General features: G+C 30.8%; 1 protein-coding gene across 2 annotated transcripts in view; it reads left to right on the top strand.

Moving 5' to 3' along the window:
• The first annotated feature begins 18,232 nt into the window (after positions 1-18,232).
• The window catches only part of LOC129964238 (myb-related protein B-like), a 34,079-nt gene continuing 33,571 nt past the window's right edge, over positions 18,233-18,740 (top strand). For both annotated transcript variants that reach the window (XM_056078970.1, XM_056078969.1), the window contains exon 1: positions 18,233-18,397. In XM_056078970.1, the coding sequence (XP_055934945.1) occupies positions 18,351-18,397 (47 nt within the window). In that variant the 5' untranslated portion in view covers positions 18,233-18,350. The remainder of the gene's footprint in view (positions 18,398-18,740) is intronic.

Below are 18,740 nucleotides of genomic sequence, written 5' to 3'. Positions count from 1 at the left end.
AAAAGCGAATTTGGATCACAGTTTAGTTAGGGACTACATATTGCTAATGCGAAAAAAAGTTGGGGAGTGAGGAGAGGGGGAGGGAAGTGGTCAGTCACTAAGATAAGGTAAGATAGCTAAATAGATTACAACCCTGTCTTCCCACTGAGGTAATTGGACCCCCTTGGCTGGGAAGGAAGGGGAGTGAAAAATGCTCTTTTTCGAACACTTTCTACTGTGAAGGTGATATTTTTTGAAGTAATCTTTAGAGATAATTTTTTGCGAAACCATACTCAGAATAATTAGTCCTTCGGAGGGTTAATTTTATTGTTCTCACCAGTCCATCTTTTCCCCGGGATCACTTCTAGTACCTGAACTAAAGGCCACTGAAGACGCTTTTTCACAATGAGACGCGAATATTTGATGTCTGATGTTCTTGTTTTTGTCGTTGAATTAGCTGCCATAAATACTCGCTCCTATATCGCTGTCTCAACTCTTCGATTACTTTGGTTCGAAATCTAAATCTTTGGCGGTAATGATTAGCACTCATTATATCTAAATCTTTTTCAGCATTCAATCTATCATTGTTGATGTAATAGAAGTAAGATCTTGCATGTCTTCAGAAAGACATGTTAACGACGTGAATTAACGATTTTTTCGCTTTCACATAAGATTTTCAGTAGTTCCTCATAGGTAAATATGGCTTTGTCTAAAGGCCTTCTGAGAGGCTATTTCGTGATTCTCGTAAGCCTCTCCCACCAGTCACCCCACCAGGCAGCAGGTGTGGGAGGGTTAAATTTCCATATTATACTTTGTTTCTATGCATAGCGAGAAACTTCATTCCAATCGATAGAGGACAGTTCATTATAGGCCCCTCTAAGATTCGTGCCGCTATAAGAATACATTGCTCGAGGTCTTCCTTTCCTACCCATGAAGTGACGAAAAGATCTGTGGGGAGCAAAGCAACCTATTCCAAATGTAATGCTCTCTAAAGGGCACAATTATAGAGAACAGCTCAAACTTTTTCACCCTGTTTAATGTACAGGGTGACAGCTAACTCTACACCTACTACTTCAAATATGGTTGCATTTTCAACTCGGTCAAAAGGCAGTGAAGCTGGATCAGTCATGCGAGATTTACTCCTAAATCTACGCCACTTAGCGCAGACATTTCATATTTTCCGACCATCTAAAATCCAATACTTTTGACGCTGAGAAGCAATTGTGTCCCAGCATGATAATTCTCAGTACGGAAATACTCTACAAGTCTCTATGTAAAGATACAATTATTAGGCAGTAAGATTGGTGACAGAAAATAAGGGATATCTATACGTTCAGAACTTCCAAGTTTTTACACGAATGTCATCATTTTCATCTCTAAATACACACAGATTATGTATAGATTTCTCATCTGGGAGACTTTGAGATTGTGCAGATCGAATTAACCGGATCTCAGCATTCTCTATCTCAGACAAAATCCCCAACTGAAGGAAAGCCTTTTCAATATCGGCAGAAATAACTATCTGGTAACTATTAATGGCATTCGATATCTGATCAATTAAATTTGGACCTTTATGCAATAAATCATTTAATGGTCTTTTTCCAGTTTCATGAGCCGACGCATCAAAAATTGGCCTGAATGTAGTAGTAATACCATCGGTTCTCATAACCGGTCGATGAGGTAAAAAATGGCACGTTTCGGCTTCACAATCCACCATTTCAATTATTTTTAATTCATCCCACCCTTTAAACACGGCCTTATGATTCTCTAGAAACCCATTCCGTTGCGCGCGTTTGCTCATCTTTTTATGTCTCTTCCAAATCAATTCTTTATTTTGGCTTAAAAGACAGACGAATTTCGTATCTACCGTTCGATAGAATTTTCATATTGTTTTTAAATCCCTCAATCATTTTTGAATGCTCATTATTTTTATTTAATTTCTGATTTGGATCAAGGATGAGAAGCGACGGTATCAGGGGGGCAATTGCCCCCCTAATCGGCGAGAGATTGAGAGTTTCATCGGCAGAAATGTTTGTTCACCACTTCAGAATGTTTGTAGAGAACTGCTCATTATCGAATATGACTAACCACCTTAAAGTTAATGTACAGTAAACAGTCGAAATATCCATGTAACGGTAAAAGCGTTTTAACTATATTTGGCAAAATAATTGATAGAGTGGCTGATCAATAATATGCCATATTTCGCGGACAATTTTTGATAGACCTACTAATAACTGAATGCAATGGATTCGAAGAAGTTAAGTTCACAGATATTTAGACGTCTGATTCAAATGTCTTTCATTCAGCTTATAATCTTTACTACTTTTTCTGATATAACCGACAAATGAATAAGATATCTCTTTCTGTCGACAATTTTTTAGCGGCCGACTATGAACTGAATGTGATGAATGTCGAAGATTATATCCACAGATTTTCAGACATTTGATTCAAATGTCGTTCATCAAACTTTTAATTTACACTACTTTTGGCAATATAGCCAACAAGGTGCCATGTGGATATACATGTCGCATTTTGTCAAAAAATTTTGATCGGTCGACTGAGAATTCAATGTGATGGATGTCGACAACGTTAAGTCCAAATTCTCAGCCATCTGATTTCAATCTTATAATGCTCATTCAGCATATAATTTATACTATATTTAGCAGACTAATCAATAAGCTGGCAAGTGAATAAGGCATCACATTTTCCCAGACTAATTTTTATCCTTCGGCTGAGATTTATCATAGATTATGGAAAAAATTGTTTTTATCCAGCACTTCAATTACCTGCCAGTTGAATTATTAAAGAAATTAATGCTTTTATATTATTCGTGAATAGGACGATAAAGTTGTTTTCCATAATTTATCCTTCAAATTCAAATTCTAAAATTAATCGTCATCTTATTCATGTAATTTTTACTTACTCGGTAATGAATTTGTAAGCTTATTTCACTTATTTCACTGTGAGAATTCCCTGACTAAATTCTTGTTAATGGTTAAACTAAATTTAATAAAGCACACCTTTTGACACTCTTGAGAATATGCATGCTAAAAAGAGTTATTTTGTTGTAGCCAAATTATGTGAATTCAATATAAATCACTGGAGTAAGTAAATTGTAAAGCAAGTTTATTTAATAGTAAAGTATCTGTTTTCTTTTGCAATCTAATTTATCAGGCTACAATTACTACACTAAAAAAATATTGACGATAAAAAAAATAAATTAAATTTTTGTGGTATTGTAGCTTTTTAGCTACACTTAAAAAGTTTATCCAAGTATAAATTTGTCAAATAATTATTACCTAAATTCTTTAGACTCTACATTCAGTATTATGACTATGTAATCGGGGAACGTATTTATTTTATTTCTTTTAATTGCTATTCGCGGCAAAAATTATATAATTTCAGGTACTTCTAAATTTTTAATAGACTTTGAATAAAAGTGTCTAAATAAAAAGACGATTAAAATAGTTATTAATTGAATATTCATAAATAACACATTAAACCCTTGACATGTGAATTTAGTTAACTTCTTAATTAGATAGCAGATCTTATTTCGGACAATTATTATTGTTTTAATCCCTATAATAATACAAGGGCATTTGAGGTAAAGATGCGTTTTCAAATGATTTTTGCATTTTAAATTACTTGATACTTTCGTTTTCTTGCTGATTTAAAATTAAAAATTTAATAATTCTATACGCGAGTCGGATTCACCATTGTATACGAAGTTGTTGAGAAAAACTGCATGCAACTGAGGGGATGAAACTCACTTTTTAGGAGTAATATTAGCTTTCAATAACTAACTTTTTTAATAAAAGTTCTTAACCGTAAGAACGCATGCCTAAAATCTAAAAAAAAGAATTCATATTCAAGATTTTTTCAATATAATGCACCGATTTTTTAAACCTAAATATATATTGTTAAATAAATTCATGGGGGATTAAACGTTTAAGCAGTTCATTTTTCATAAGAATATTTTTCCTATTTTACATAAAAAAGTAAGTTTGTATATATATTTAGAAAATATTTTCTCCGGCCTTCTTAAGAAACACCATCAGTGTATCTTTTTCGCATTCTATATTGTTCGCGTCCGATCTATAGTAAATTTTTGTTGAGTACGCGCGCGTATTCTCCTTGGATTCGAAACACATCTGTATTCGTTCTCGTTGTTACAATCTTTACTTAACAAATATTTTAGATAAGGGACTACTTTTTGGCGAAAACATCGAATATTTTTTATTTATTATCCTGGATTTTTAAAAACGTTTCGTTAAAAAAATTTTTTGTTTCAACATTCATTTTATATAGTTTTGATGCTCATTTAGCATGACACGTCATTCTGGCGCAATCTGTGTTTCTATCTATACACTACAATCTAGAATGGAATATAATCATATTTTTTCTAAAATTAGATCTCAGAGAAATTAAATCTCAAGAGTCTCATAAAGAAGTTGACTCAAATATTGACAATTTTTTTATGGTCAGTAAAAGAAACTGCGAACATTTTTTTTTAACAATATCTTCGTAAAGTTTTTACAATGAAAGAAAGGGTCAGCATTCAAATTAAAAAAGAAGTTAAATAATACTTGATTTTCTTTAATTAAAAGTAAAATGAATTATTATGGGTTATTTTGAAGTCAAATCAGAGATATTGTGCTTGCCCTCTTGTCGGATTTGTCTTGCCCCCTGGTCGGAAAATCTCTGCTGCCGCCTCTGCCTTTTAGACAGAAAATTTATCACATGCGCACATATGTATAGGATGGACGAATACGAGAAATTTACACAGCATTTTAAATTTAGTATCATCTTCAAGGGCTCGCAGACAGGAAGAGAATAGGGATGACGAATATTTTAAGAGTGGTTATTACGTATATATCAAATAGTCAATATCAAAAATACCTCAATATCAAAAAGTCACAAATACCAGTGATCAATACTTTTCAAAGAGGGGTATGATTCAAATCCTTGACATGATATTACTGGTGATATTTCAATTACAGGTCTTGGATCATGATAGAAAGTAACAATCGATACGATCTGTCCAATGGAAGCTCTCAAACAAGAATTCAATCATGCATAGGGAAAGTCCCTTACACATTGATGCACATTCATGGAACAGACCTCTCACAAATAGCTGTGGCGGGCCTGAACCTATTGATCACATGCAGAGAGTTTCCCATTTCACAAAGAGTCATAGTCCGATCTTATCGCAAGATAATGACTATTGCTGGATGCAATGCGCGGCTTATCTCATTGTACGAAAACAAGATTTCTTTCGCATTCAAGTCTCCATAGAAAAATATTTATTTGTTTGTTTAAACAATTTTCTGCAGATATTCAGTGCTCCAAACAAATTTTGTATGCGATATCCTTCAATGGATATAAACAACATAATTACTATTTTTCCATAATCGAAACGATTCGATGTTTGCACGATTTTTTGTGCCTGTTAGCATGAGAATTTCACTGCTCTGAATGATTTCCAAATTTTTTAAAAACAGATTTATAGTTTATTTTAAGCTCTTTTAAAATTAAAAGGGATATTTTAAATAAATTGCTAATGGTAAATTTTTCTTCATGGATTTTTAAAAACATCTTGGGCGATGCACAAAAATTCCTCCAAATGTAAATATTTTTTACTGTATAACAGAAAATCCAAGTGCTGGTATAATGTCTATATCAATACATTTGTTTACATATCATCAATATTATGGTTGGCAAAGAAAAAATGCTTCGTTTATTAAAATTTCATGGATTTTGGAATTTAACGGGAAAAATTATAGTGTTCGCATTAAAAATATTAATTTATTCTTTTTGCAAAAATTGATTTTCTTTAAAATATTTTTAATTTAAATGAAGTTGAATGAATTACCAATTTAACATAAAATTTCTTCTACTTCCCCCTTCCTTTCTAGAGGTATAAGAAAGAGAATTGAAATCATTAGACTCGAAAATATAATCTCATAAATGTGCAAAGAAGTCATTTCAAGAAAATACCAGTAATGAGTCTCAATCAATTTAAACTAAATACTTAAAAAAATCGAATCGAAATTTCTGAAAGTAAAGGAAGAAAAATTGCTGAAAAAGAGTTGCAACCATACTTTCGATTATCAATCATGTACATTCTAGATTGTATTGTCTACACATTATTTTTATTGAAATAGTATTTTATTTTTCACAGAAGGTTTTAATAAAAGAAACGCAAGTAAACTATGTTAAAAAATCATAAAAGTTCATTAATCATAAAATATTAATTATCAAAATTAAAATACCTTCAAATTGACATTCTTATATATTAAAATAAATTCTGCATTTTTTAAAAATGTCTATTGTAAAATTTTTAGCCATGTTTCATTGAAAACATTTTAAAAAATCGGTATCGTGTAGGACATAGCTAAATGCGATGTTTGTGTCTCTCAATATTATATACTTTTAGGAATTAAAAAAATAACAGTAAAATTAATACATTATTTCGATAATATAAATATTGTTACAGATTTCACCGGGTTCGTTTGTAGTGGATGTATGGTGTGAAAACACAATAAACAGGCCTCGGTAGAAAACAACAACGACGTTTATAAACACAAAGACACCGACGACGAATACAAAGACGACAACTTTATACAGCCGTGACGTACACACAGGACAGCACACTACAAAAAACAGTAGCCCACAAGTAGTAATCGACCACAGCACACAAAGAAGCCAAACAGAATCCAGCAGGTGAAGGAATACTCGAAGCTTCGCTCTGCAGTCTCTCCAGACGGCTAAAACACTCATCTGTCTCTTCTCTTTAGCTGTATGCAACTGCCGATTCACTACCACACGACTGGCTACTCCACACACAAATTGATGCTGATTCCACAATAGACAACAGGACTCGGCACACAGCCCAGTTCAGCAATAGCTTGGGCTCCACACAACGCTGGCACTCCGTCGTTGCTTCGCGATCCTCTCGAAGACTCGTTACTTGTCTACGATTCCGATCTGGTTCACTGCAGCTTGAGACTGCCGGCCTTTTGTAGCTCTCGGGAGGCGGGTCTAGAACCTTCTAGGTCAATCAGGTGTATCTCGGTTCCAAATGGACGGATCGTTAAAATTCTCAAATTTTCCAGCACTATCTATTTTGTTGCCAAATCGACAAATGGTCGCCAAGTTCTGTGATCACTGGCTCGGCACTCGAGCAGCATCCAATACAAATAATTGTAAATCGATCTTTCTGGTGATAGAACTAACTGTGCTGGGAAGCAACTTTACAGGCTTGTAATAATATTATAATAATAAAGGTTTTAAAGATTGTAATTTATAAAAGTCTCCTCTTATCTTTGAGTATTTTACCCTTTAACAAGATAATCCAATTGAGATCCCCATGAATCTCAGTGCATCTACATAATTTTCAAAAAAAGAAAAAAAAAAAAAAAAAAAAAGAAAGAAAGAACTAAAGAAAAGTGTCTTTGCGGGATTTTTTTTTTTTTTTTTTTTTTTTTTTTCTGGATTCAAATATAATTTTATAGTGATATTCGTAAAAATGACACTATCTATAGTTTATCTTTTTCATTGAGTGTAAAAATCTAGCTGAGTCTATAAGATACTCTTATATGCTTCGCATAGCACATGAAATTATCCTTATTTAATATATAAATTAAATAATCAAGTATTTCCCAGAGATTTGGTCCTTTAAATACAAGAAGAAACTTTAAAAAATCTTATGAGTTAAATACGTTAGTATTGTCTATATTTATTGTTAATATTCAGATTATTAAAAATTGAAAGCCATTCAAACTAAAATAATAAATCAGTCAATCAATTTAATTTAATTTAACTTAACAACAGAAAAAAAGAGTAACATTTGAATGGCTACTCGTCAAATATCCGATTTAGTCAGTGTCAATAAATGATTAATAAAAAAAATAATAGAGGGAAAAACTTTTCCTTTTTTACTAAAAAAAAAGGATAAAAATATTTTTTATATCTTAAGCACAAAATGAATTAAGTCATTCCCAATGGCTATCATAAAAATTACAGTCATTTATTTATAACTAACAAACGTTTCATCTGATTGGCTTTCCGACGAGTTCAGCCGTGACCGTTCCGACAGAACTAGTTGAGGAAACGGCATGTCGAGGTGTGATAATTAATCACATTCAAGAAATTTGGAATCTCACAGAGAACATCTGCTAAAAACCTGAAATTGCCTCAGACCAATGATATATGTAAAGGCGCTGCAGTTGCAATAAAATGTACGGGTTCTATCATTTTTGGTTCCGTTTATAAGATTTAGCAGAGATATGAACTTTTAAGCATAAGAATTATTTCTGTTACTTCGTAATGTTCATAAAGAAATTCAAAATGAATCTGAAATGAAGAAAACAATCACTTTTCTTTTGTACAACAATGCAGGGAGAAGTCGCATTAGGTTTTGCATATTAATTAATAAAAATTTTGAGAGATTGAAAACAAAACCATGGCTTTGAAAACTCTTTTATGATAAGATAGATTCATAAGATGTTTGGAAGTTATTTTGTGCAAATGGAATGCTTCGAAATGTTACATTCTAAACTTATACCTGATAAAAATGTCCCAAAAATATTTCATAACGAAAATAAGATGCACGATGTAATGATTTAAAATGAGACAATTTCGTACCGATTTCAAAAAACTATTCACCTGAAACATAAGGTGCGTTTCAATTTTTTAGGGACACCAGCAAAAATGAAAATAAAAGCGTAAATAATAAATATTTGACATTTATTTCTGAAATAAGTTAGATAAATAACAAAAATAAATATTCTAAGATAATTTAGATTAAACAAATAAAGATTAAACAAATAAATTTCAACTTTGAAATGACTAAAAAAAGAGTAGCACAAATTTTGTGTTTCAAATTTTTAGGGACAGTGGAATTAAAAGTTTCAAAACTTCAAATTAAACTTTTTTACCGTTCAATATTAGCACCATTTTTTCTGATGACATCATATATTCTGTTTGGCATGGAATATATTATGTTCTGAAGAAGTGTTGGATCCAGAGAATACCATTATTGCTTGTTGAAGCTGCATTTTCGAATGAAATTGGGGCCCTCCTTCATAAACTGTTCTTGCCAAAAGACCCCATAGATTTTCAATGGGGTTTAGATCGGGGCTTCTGACTGGCCAATCCATAACTTTCACATTGTTATCTCTAAACCACTTTTTTGTTGATTTTGAGATGTGGATAGATGAATTATCCTGTTGAAAAGTCCAATTTGGACCACATATTTCAGGTCTTGCATTAAGTAAATGTGTTTGTAACATTTCTTGGTATCGATCAGAATCCATTCTTTTATTCACAAACGCCAGTTCGCATGTACCATTGAAGCTAAAAGCTCCCCAAATCATAACAGATCCACCGCCCATTTGCCTTTTGGAGAAAATCTCTGGTTCTTTTCTTAGATCATGCCAGTAATATCTCCAACCGTCTGGCCCATCTAGATTAAGCTTCTTCTCGTCGCTGAACAAGACTTCTATCCACTCATCTTTGAAATGCATGTGTTCCTTTGCCCAGGATAAACGTTGTAATTTGTGTTGTTTGGCAAGTGGTGGTTTGCAAGCCTTTTTCGCATATTTCATGTTTTTATTTCTCTTGATTGACCTCCAAACAGTAGTGTAAGAACATCCCAGTTTCAATTCTTTTGTTACTTTTCGTACTGATGATTTTCCATTTACACATTTCTGAATAATTCTCCTGCGGGTACGTGAATCGAGCTTTGGCTTAGGTCCTCGCTTTTGAATGGCAGTTGATTTCCCATTTAACTGCTTCACATAATTTTCCACAGCACGTTTTAAACGTTTTATGAGGACTGCAATATTTCTCAAAGACTTTTTTTTTGTTGTAATGAGCTTTTATTTGGCCTTTTTCAAGATCTGATAACCATTTACCTGTAGCCATATTTCTTCGGCAAAAAAATTAAGTACTAACGTGGACGTTTTCAGTATAAGCTTTTTAAGTTATTAAAACAACTGGTAGTAAATGAAAATGAGCAATAATAAAGATTTAACTTGAATTTGTATACCATCTCATCTAGCTGTCCCTAAAAATTCGAAACACAAATTTGGCCTTTTTTTCTATTTTCTTCTTTTATTAGCATTGATATTTATTTAATTATTTTAGATTATTTTATTATATTTAATTTTTCATGTTTTTCAATGAAGTTTTTACAGATATTATGTAAAAATTATTCCGATTTTATGTTTTTATATGGTTTCCCTAAAAATTTGAAACACACCTTAATTATTGAGCCAAATGTCAAATTTTCTAAATATTTTTATTTAGAATTCTGCTTCTAAAAAAAAAGAGTAGGGGGAAAAAATTCGCCTGAAAATTGACTAATATCTTCTCAACATGAAATTAATAACAATGGACACTGCTACTCTAAAAAAAAGTAAAGGTAATCGATTTTGTTTGTCGATTCTTTAACCATTATAGATTCTAGACTCTGAATTATTATCAAGTTTTTAACTATTATACATAAAGCTATTTCATTCTGAGAATTTGTTATTGATTGAGAGCGTTTTGAAAAAGTTCCGAGATTTAGTGTAAAATTTTCGAAGTTTTCTCAAATATTAAAAAAAGTTTATATATATATTACAATCTGAATCAAAAATGCTAATTTAAATATGACAACCCTTTTCTTTGTGCACCCATGTATGTGTCTGTAATTCTTAGTTTTCTTATGTGTACAAACATTTCTTTACTAAATTATTGAGAGAGCACATGAGATTGTTTTGGAGAAGAATTGAAATTAATTTTTAAATTAAATGAATTTCATCTTTGGAGAATGGATGCCTTCGTAAATGGCATAGAAAAAAAAACCTTTTTTAAATCAATTTTCTTGAAAACATGAAAAATTTCATGTAAGAATTCAGATTCAAAATGTGAAAGCATTGGAGAAGTATTATTTCAAATGAAATTTCGTCCCGATATTTTCCCCACTGTTTTTCAAAGTGCGTTAAATATGAAACAAAGCGCTATCCTTTATTCGCCCTCTTCCCGAGTTTAGGCCCTTTACCTTTTATGATTCGACTTCTGAAAAAAGAGGATCAATATCTTTCATTTAAATAGGCAATTACTGAACACATGTGGAGACTTGAATATTTTTTTTTCTCCACCTATCTTTCTGATATTTGCAGTTTTATTTTGTTTACGGCTTCTTACATCTTTCCAAATTTTTGTTTTAAATAAAAAATTTAATCAAAATAATTTTATTTTATTGTTCCCCAAATTTTAAACTAATAATTTTTTAAGAATCTTTTTTGAAAACCGCTGGCGAATATATTTGATTCACTAATCTTGATCTCGATTATTTTAGATTTAAATTTAAAATGTTTTTAAAATATAATTAATTGACTTAATGTAAAAAAAAAATAAAGATAAAATGCAGGATCGCTGGACACTATACGATTTTATGCAAAAAAGAAAGTTTAGTAAGGTATTCTTAAAAAATGTATTTAAATGACATTTATTTGATTGAAAACTTCATTCCAAGTAGTGATATAAATAATATTATTAAATTTGTTGCTTATTGTATAATGCCATATAACAAATGGTATAAATTAATTTGAATTTTAATGCAGTTATACATCGTACAAAATTCTTACTTAGTTATTATTTTATTGTAAAATCAAATTAGTCTCTTTATTTTTTGTACACAAAAGAATATATACATTCATTTATGGCAACGCAACAGTAAATTTAACCCATAGAAATATGATGAAAGAATTTCAATCTCTAAGTCCTTCTAAGATAAACTTACAGAATAGTGTAGTAGAATAAGACTATTAAATGAAAAAAAAAAAAAAATGGAAAAATTTTAATGCGATAAAAATCTTATTTTTATGGAGAAGCAAACATAGTATTCGCAACAATTTAGTGAATACTATGAAGAAATGTGATATAGTAAAAATATTCTAACAATACTATTTTTTGGATATTATGAAATCAAATCAGTTCTACATATTCTTAAAAATGCGCGCACATACACACACAAAAAACAGATACAAAGATTTCAATAGCAGAACAAGAAATAAATTCATATAAAAAATATACAAATATATACATTTTTTGTTGTTGTTTCAAGAAGTAAATCTTTCTAACTAATTTCGAGAAATAATTTTACAATTTTCGAAATAATAAATAAAAATGTTTTCATAATTTTAAACATTTTTTTAAAAATTCAAACGATTGAACACATTTAATTTGTAATAACTAGACACTTATCAAAGGCAAAGTTATAGTTTTTTACGTAAGTTTTATACAGTGTTATATGAAACAACTGAAAAACGATTACCAATTCCCACACAGATTTGCTGCGTTTTCAATTTTTTTCAAGCGCAGCAAAAATCAAATTCAATTTCAATTTGCTGTCTTGTAAAAAGACAATTTAAATTTTTCTCAGAAATCGAAAAAAAGAAAAACCTATTCTTCTCACAAAGCGAAAATTCGACGCAAAAAACAACCGGTGTCTTGGCACTGCTTTCGGGTGGCTGGGAAAGAATCGAAGGAATCAGTTGATTTTAATTTTATGTACGATATTAAAACCCTCTCGATTCCAGCTGGGCAGTTTGGGGCGGTTTGAGAATTTACCCTATAACATCCTCGTGGGTCTGTTTGGGGCGGTTGCTAGCCGTTTTAATGGAGATGGGTATTAAACGCGGCTACTCTACTGAACACTCCAGGAGGTCCCCGTTATCTTCGACAATCGCGGCTTTTTCACAGTTTTCCCCTGTACCTTAGGGCGGTAGGGGTTGAGGAGGAATTCGCTAAATAGGTTATTGGCGTATATTTTGTATTTTGAAAGGGTTTTAGTTTCTATTTTCACGTGTTGTTAGCTCAAAATCGGAAAGATTTTATGGCCATTTATAAAAGAAATTTTCCACTGAAGTTCTCTGGTAACGATGAATGATATATAAGGATACCGACACGTTGTTTATTTTTCGGACAAGCATCAGAAACCCTTTTCAGTAGTAAGACTATTGTAATGTTATAAAGACAAACCATTGCATTGTCAATGCGGCCTATTCACATCGCAGTTTTCTCACAAAATGGGTAGCGACACTTGTTACTATGGAAGGAAGTCGTTTTACACTCCAAGCATCTTATTCTTTCATCAAAGGACTGTCGGAAATTCTGAGACCGTGTACAAACTACCGCTTTTAAAGTAGAATTAAAAGATAAAAAAAAAAAAAAAGGTTGGGAGTATTCTTTATCGTCCTCTTCAAAGAGTGAGATAAGTTATATAAATACTGAGTTCCTTTTTAGAATGCCATTCTGAAAATTTCTCTTCAGTTGTGAATTTCTACTCTTTATTTTATGTACTGTGAATCGGGTGTTTGGATTATCAGATTAATTTTTCTATTGAAACGCTTATTATTTCTTCATTATGAGTAAAAGAAATCGTGAACACACTGAAAAAGAAATTAAAGCAATTTTACTTGATTCTGATGAAAGTGACAGTGATCCATCAGTGAAGATGATGGTTGGCCAAAAAATGATACTTTAGCTGATTTCTCGTTTATTCTAAGCAAAGAAGCAGGAGATGAAACTAACGAGGGTCAGATGAACGAGAGAGATAGAGATGAGGTGTCAAAAAATGTTATATAGTGTACATATTATCAAAAATTTGCAAATGATTCCCTCGTGTGTAAATTTGTGGAAATTTAATATGAAGCTTTCGTTCAAAAATTTATGTTGTCTTCACAATACTATAGAAAACTTCACATAACATTTTAAAATCAGAAATTCAGCTTGAAAAATTCAACATGACAGTTCATACTAAAAAAGTAATATTTATGATTAATGTAATTTTAAATGTGTTAAATCTTCATATTTAGTTTATGAAGAATGTAATGTTTTAGTATAATGTTCAGGCTGAAAACTGAAGGAATGTATTTTCGAAATATATTTCGGGAGTAATTTTTCCCCTTAATTTTATTTCATAAATTTTTGTATTTCAGTATTAAATGAAGTTTAAAAAATATGTTATCTCATCTATCGAAACAATTCGATATATATATAATGTTTGACGTAATATATTCCCTTGGTTAGAAAAAAATTTTAATAGTTTTATTTTAAAAGATTAGTAAAAATGAGTGGCAAAATAAAGATATTTTTTGATTTTATATTTACCCTACATTCTTTTGCGATTAGCAAGAATGCGTAAGGTTTTGGGGAAAAAAATGTGAAAACTTCTTTAAAAATTTAATTAAAGTTCTAAAACTTTTCTCTTAGTATCACTATCGAAAATGCAAAATAATATTTTATATTTAAAAATTCAATAAAGATAATCGTTTATACTAAAAAAAAAAAATGCTAAAGACAATAAAAAGCATCTTAGCTGAGTGTTGAAAGAACATATTATTTTCGACACATCTTTCAAAAAGAGCAATAACATTTTTTTTATCCAACGATTGTTTTTATTTCGGTATTAAATTAAGATTTAAAATATTATCTTGTTTATCACTGAAAAGCATTGACATCTATACTATATAATGTACTAATTGCATTGATATATGTATAATGTATGTTTTACATTACTATATAAAATTTTTTTACATGGTAATATATGACATATTATTTAATTTTGGCAACAAAAAAATGCAAAAGCCTATTGAGAATTAAATGAAACATAAAGATGTTTTCGAAATTGCTTGTAAAGCCAGTTTTTATTTAAATGGGTTGGAATCCTAACATGATACTTACAATAAAAACAAAAAAAAAACTATTTTCTAAATTATAGAATTAATTTCAAATTTTTTGTAAAAAAAAATACCCCACAAAGATGATGAGCGAAACACTTCACACTAAAAAATATAAATACATTAGAATAAAACTCTTAAGCTGATGGAAAATGAATCTCGTTGTCGAAAACCGCAAGGCAATTATTCAAGGTAGAGCGTCGACAGTTTTATTACTTCAGAGTGAGGGGTTAAACTGCCCTTCAGCTAGGAAGAGTCCATGTCTTTCAGAGACACGCTGAGAAAGTCTGGATGTTAAAGGGAGTGCCACTTGAAAAGTGCTTGGATGTTAAAGAGTTAATGTAAAATCTTAAAGTTTGCAATAGGCAAATATGTTGTAAGTGGAAAGGGAATAAAAAGAGTCACGGATTTCTTTCAACCTACATTGACATTACGCGGCCTCAGCTGACACCTCAGAAAGAAAGGAAGGGGTCTCAGTTGATCCTCGACCCTCCCAGTGAAAGAGAGGAAACTCCAGAAACACAAAAGATTCTTCTCTTGTGTCCTCAGAGAATGCCCCATCCCCTTAACTGAAGTCACAAAGAGAAAAGCAGAAATCTGTGAATGGGTTGAAAAGTGAACGGATCGGTTATTCTTGGAATTATCGTATCATTGAATCGCATATCACTGAAAGTGGAGCTATCACAGGAAAGTGTTCATAAGTGTGAAGTCACCGTTCCGCTTAATGATAACCGCTCCGCTTGACTTTCTGATATTCGCATTTCACAATGCGCTATCTCATGAAGATCATTTCTAATTGCCTCTGATATGACTTTCTAAAGGCATACATTCTGTTCTTTCTGCAGACGCCATCTATTGGCAGAATATAGAACTAAAGTGAACATTTTAAAGAAATGATTTTTTTTTTAATTCAACTTTTCAGAAAATGCTTTACACCAATAAATAAACAAAATAAATAATTTTGAAAAAAATTAAGATTAAAAAGTAAAGCAGAAATAGATAAATTAATTCAATCAAATGTTACTTAAAATAGTAAATTAAGTATTAATTACAATTTATAAATTTTATATTTAATACTTATTAATAATTTTTAATTAATAATAGACTGAAATAACAGATATTTGGAACAAATATTTAAAAATAATAATAACAAAATTATTTGTTATTCAAAAAATCATCTCTGCATGAGAGTGAGGAATCATCTCTGGAAGAGAGTGAGTGGTTGGAATGAGGGAAGAGGGTCACAAAAACGCGTAGGTATTAATCTGCACAAAGATATTGCAGAGAAATAGTCCGTTTACTTCATCTCAGCTATTTGATTCCCTGATTTTTTGTTGTTGCTTGTCGTTTATACAATTCTTATTATCTTGGTGCTAATAAAATTATACCAAACATTTATTTTTCATTATCAAGCTATTAACTGCTTGATTACTTTTGTTCAAATATAAAATTAATTATTGTATGTTATTTTGAAACAAAATTAGAAAAAACTTCAGTTGTCCTCCAGTTTGAAAATTTCTGCCATCGCCGCTGCTTTAGGAATCGTTGTTGGATATTTGATTGAGTCTTAGCTCTTTTACTCATACTGAATGCAATAAAATCATCAAGATCAAGGACATTTTGTATCACTATCAGTGGTGAAGCAATCAGAATGAAAAAAATAAATAAATCACGTAGCTAAACGGTGTCCCAAATACTCAAAATAATAGCGGATTTTCAAAATAAAAAAAAAGATAGAATGCGTTAGAAATGTATTGTTTGCGGTCGTATGATTGTAAAATAAGGGAATTTTATCTCACCGAATTGCAAATTTAATTAATTTTGCCATCGGAAAGTGGCTGTACAGGCGATTTGCAACAGATAGTTAAACGGAACTACTTGAAATCGCTATTCTATACAGTCATTTAGGGGGCACCATATAATTGCGATGATGGTAATGTAAATATATTGAAGTAAAAGTGCTGAGAAAATTTTTAAAGTGTAAGGTTCCATTTAGTAATAATGTATGGATGGGAATAATTGTAAATAAACTGAATTTGATCTTTGATCACTGGATTTTTACTGTTACTTATTTAAATGAAAACTTTCCTAGAAAAGTTTTTTTTTATGTGATCTTCGATTTTTGTATTATTAAATCCTTATGGAAAACTCCTTTTGCGTAATTCATGATGCATTTCTGATGATTCTCAGTAATTTATTTTACATAATTTAAACTTTCATAAGACACGTTTCAGCAACAAGTAGCAGACAGAAAACGCATAGGGGAGAATGGAACATAGGATTTGGTTGAAGAGAAGAAAATTGTCATTTAGTGAAAATAGGAATTTCGTCTTATTAATAGAATTATTATAACTTCCTGTTATTAGAATTATAAGGTTGTCTTCAAAGAAATTAAATGCTTCCATTCTTTTCTTCCTTTGCATGGATTTTATCAGCATGCCAATAGCGACACTCTAAAGAGAACACCATTTCTGGATTTGTGTAAATTTCCGTTGAAACGTTGTTATAACATATTTTATCATACTCCCTTAAACCAAAATAACTGGAATAACTAACTAATAAAATATCAATGAAGAAGCAGTTTATGATATTATTTACTGTATTGAAATTAGCAGTATACACGCATAGAGTAGGGACCGTAATATACTTTCTTGAGGCATTCCGGTATTGTTTAGACCATATTGAGAGAGAGTGTGATTTTTATGACTTTAAACGGTCTGTTTATGAGAAAAAGAATGAGAAATTCCATGAGACAACACGGCTAATTTTGGAAATAAGCGTGTCGCTCAAATTACTCTGCTACATACGATGAAACACTTAGCAAACATTAAGGAAAACGTCGCTTGTATAGGTGTTAAAATCTTGAATGAACCTCAGAAGACTTGATGAATATTCTAATTATATGTTGGTCTAAAACTATGTTGCTCATCTGGTACGATTTAATGCTCGTTTCAGTAGTTCTTTAATCTATTGACGGAAACTTTTTCATACATTTTGCCAAAGTTATTTACTAAGCTGATACAGTCCTAATTTGCCGGGAGTTTAGGGTTGTGGAAACATGAAAACATGTGCTATTATCTATGAAAAGGGGAAGTAATGCTACTGCAGATATTTTAAAAATTTTTTAGCAGTGTACGTGATTACATATATGGGTAATATTTTCAGTACTTCATTACTTTATTTCTGAATGCCATATGGTTCCGTTACTTTTTTTGGAGATGAGCTTCTTGATGAGCATTTCAGTGTTCGTTTTTGAGTTTGTAATGACATCATATTTTATTATTGAAATATGATTATTACTGTAAGCATCCAGATTTGGCAAAAAGGAGTCAAGGAATAATTTGTTTAATTGAAATTTATTGCTTACTCGATTCACTTGCGAAATAAATTTAATTTCACTAAAAAAAATTATTGTGATTTTTTATTTTTATTTTAGTGACCAGTAAAACTTTTTATTGTGAAATAATGAAACATCTAAACTGTACATTTTGCATAGCTAAGTAACGCGGGCTTCGCGGGAGATTTTGTTTTGATCCAGACGCAGCATACTTTATTGTTGTTTTCCAGTTGTCATTTGATAAAGAATTAAAATTTAAAGTAGAATGTCAACATTCTACTTTTAACGCATACGGAACAAATATGTCCCGAAACAGATGTCATAAAAGAAAAATTAATCCTAGATTACGGTACGTTCAATCATAATTTACTAGCATTAACAGTGTTTACATCCTTATACAACTGCATATATTTGAAATCATACAGAATACACTTCTTTATCAATAAAAAAAGAAAATATTTTTTTTATGACATTTAAAAATGCGATATTTCATTTTCACATTTTCCTTTCGCCATTCGTCTTTTCAAAAAAAGTTACAACAAGTATCGCTGGGACATTTTCTGTTTTATTGTTATTTGTTAATTGTAAGTTTTTTTTTTCAAAAAAATACATTTGTTCTAAAATTTTTATATTTAAATATGAAGATTATTCACACAAAACAATTTTTTTAGTATCTATTTGTATTCATTTAA

Source organism: Argiope bruennichi, chromosome 3 (assembly GCF_947563725.1).
Source record: "Argiope bruennichi chromosome 3, qqArgBrue1.1, whole genome shotgun sequence".
NCBI classification, from domain to species: domain Eukaryota; kingdom Metazoa; phylum Arthropoda; class Arachnida; order Araneae; family Araneidae; genus Argiope; species Argiope bruennichi.
Note: the sequence above shows the minus strand (reverse complement) of the source record. Positions and strands in the feature narration are given on the sequence as shown.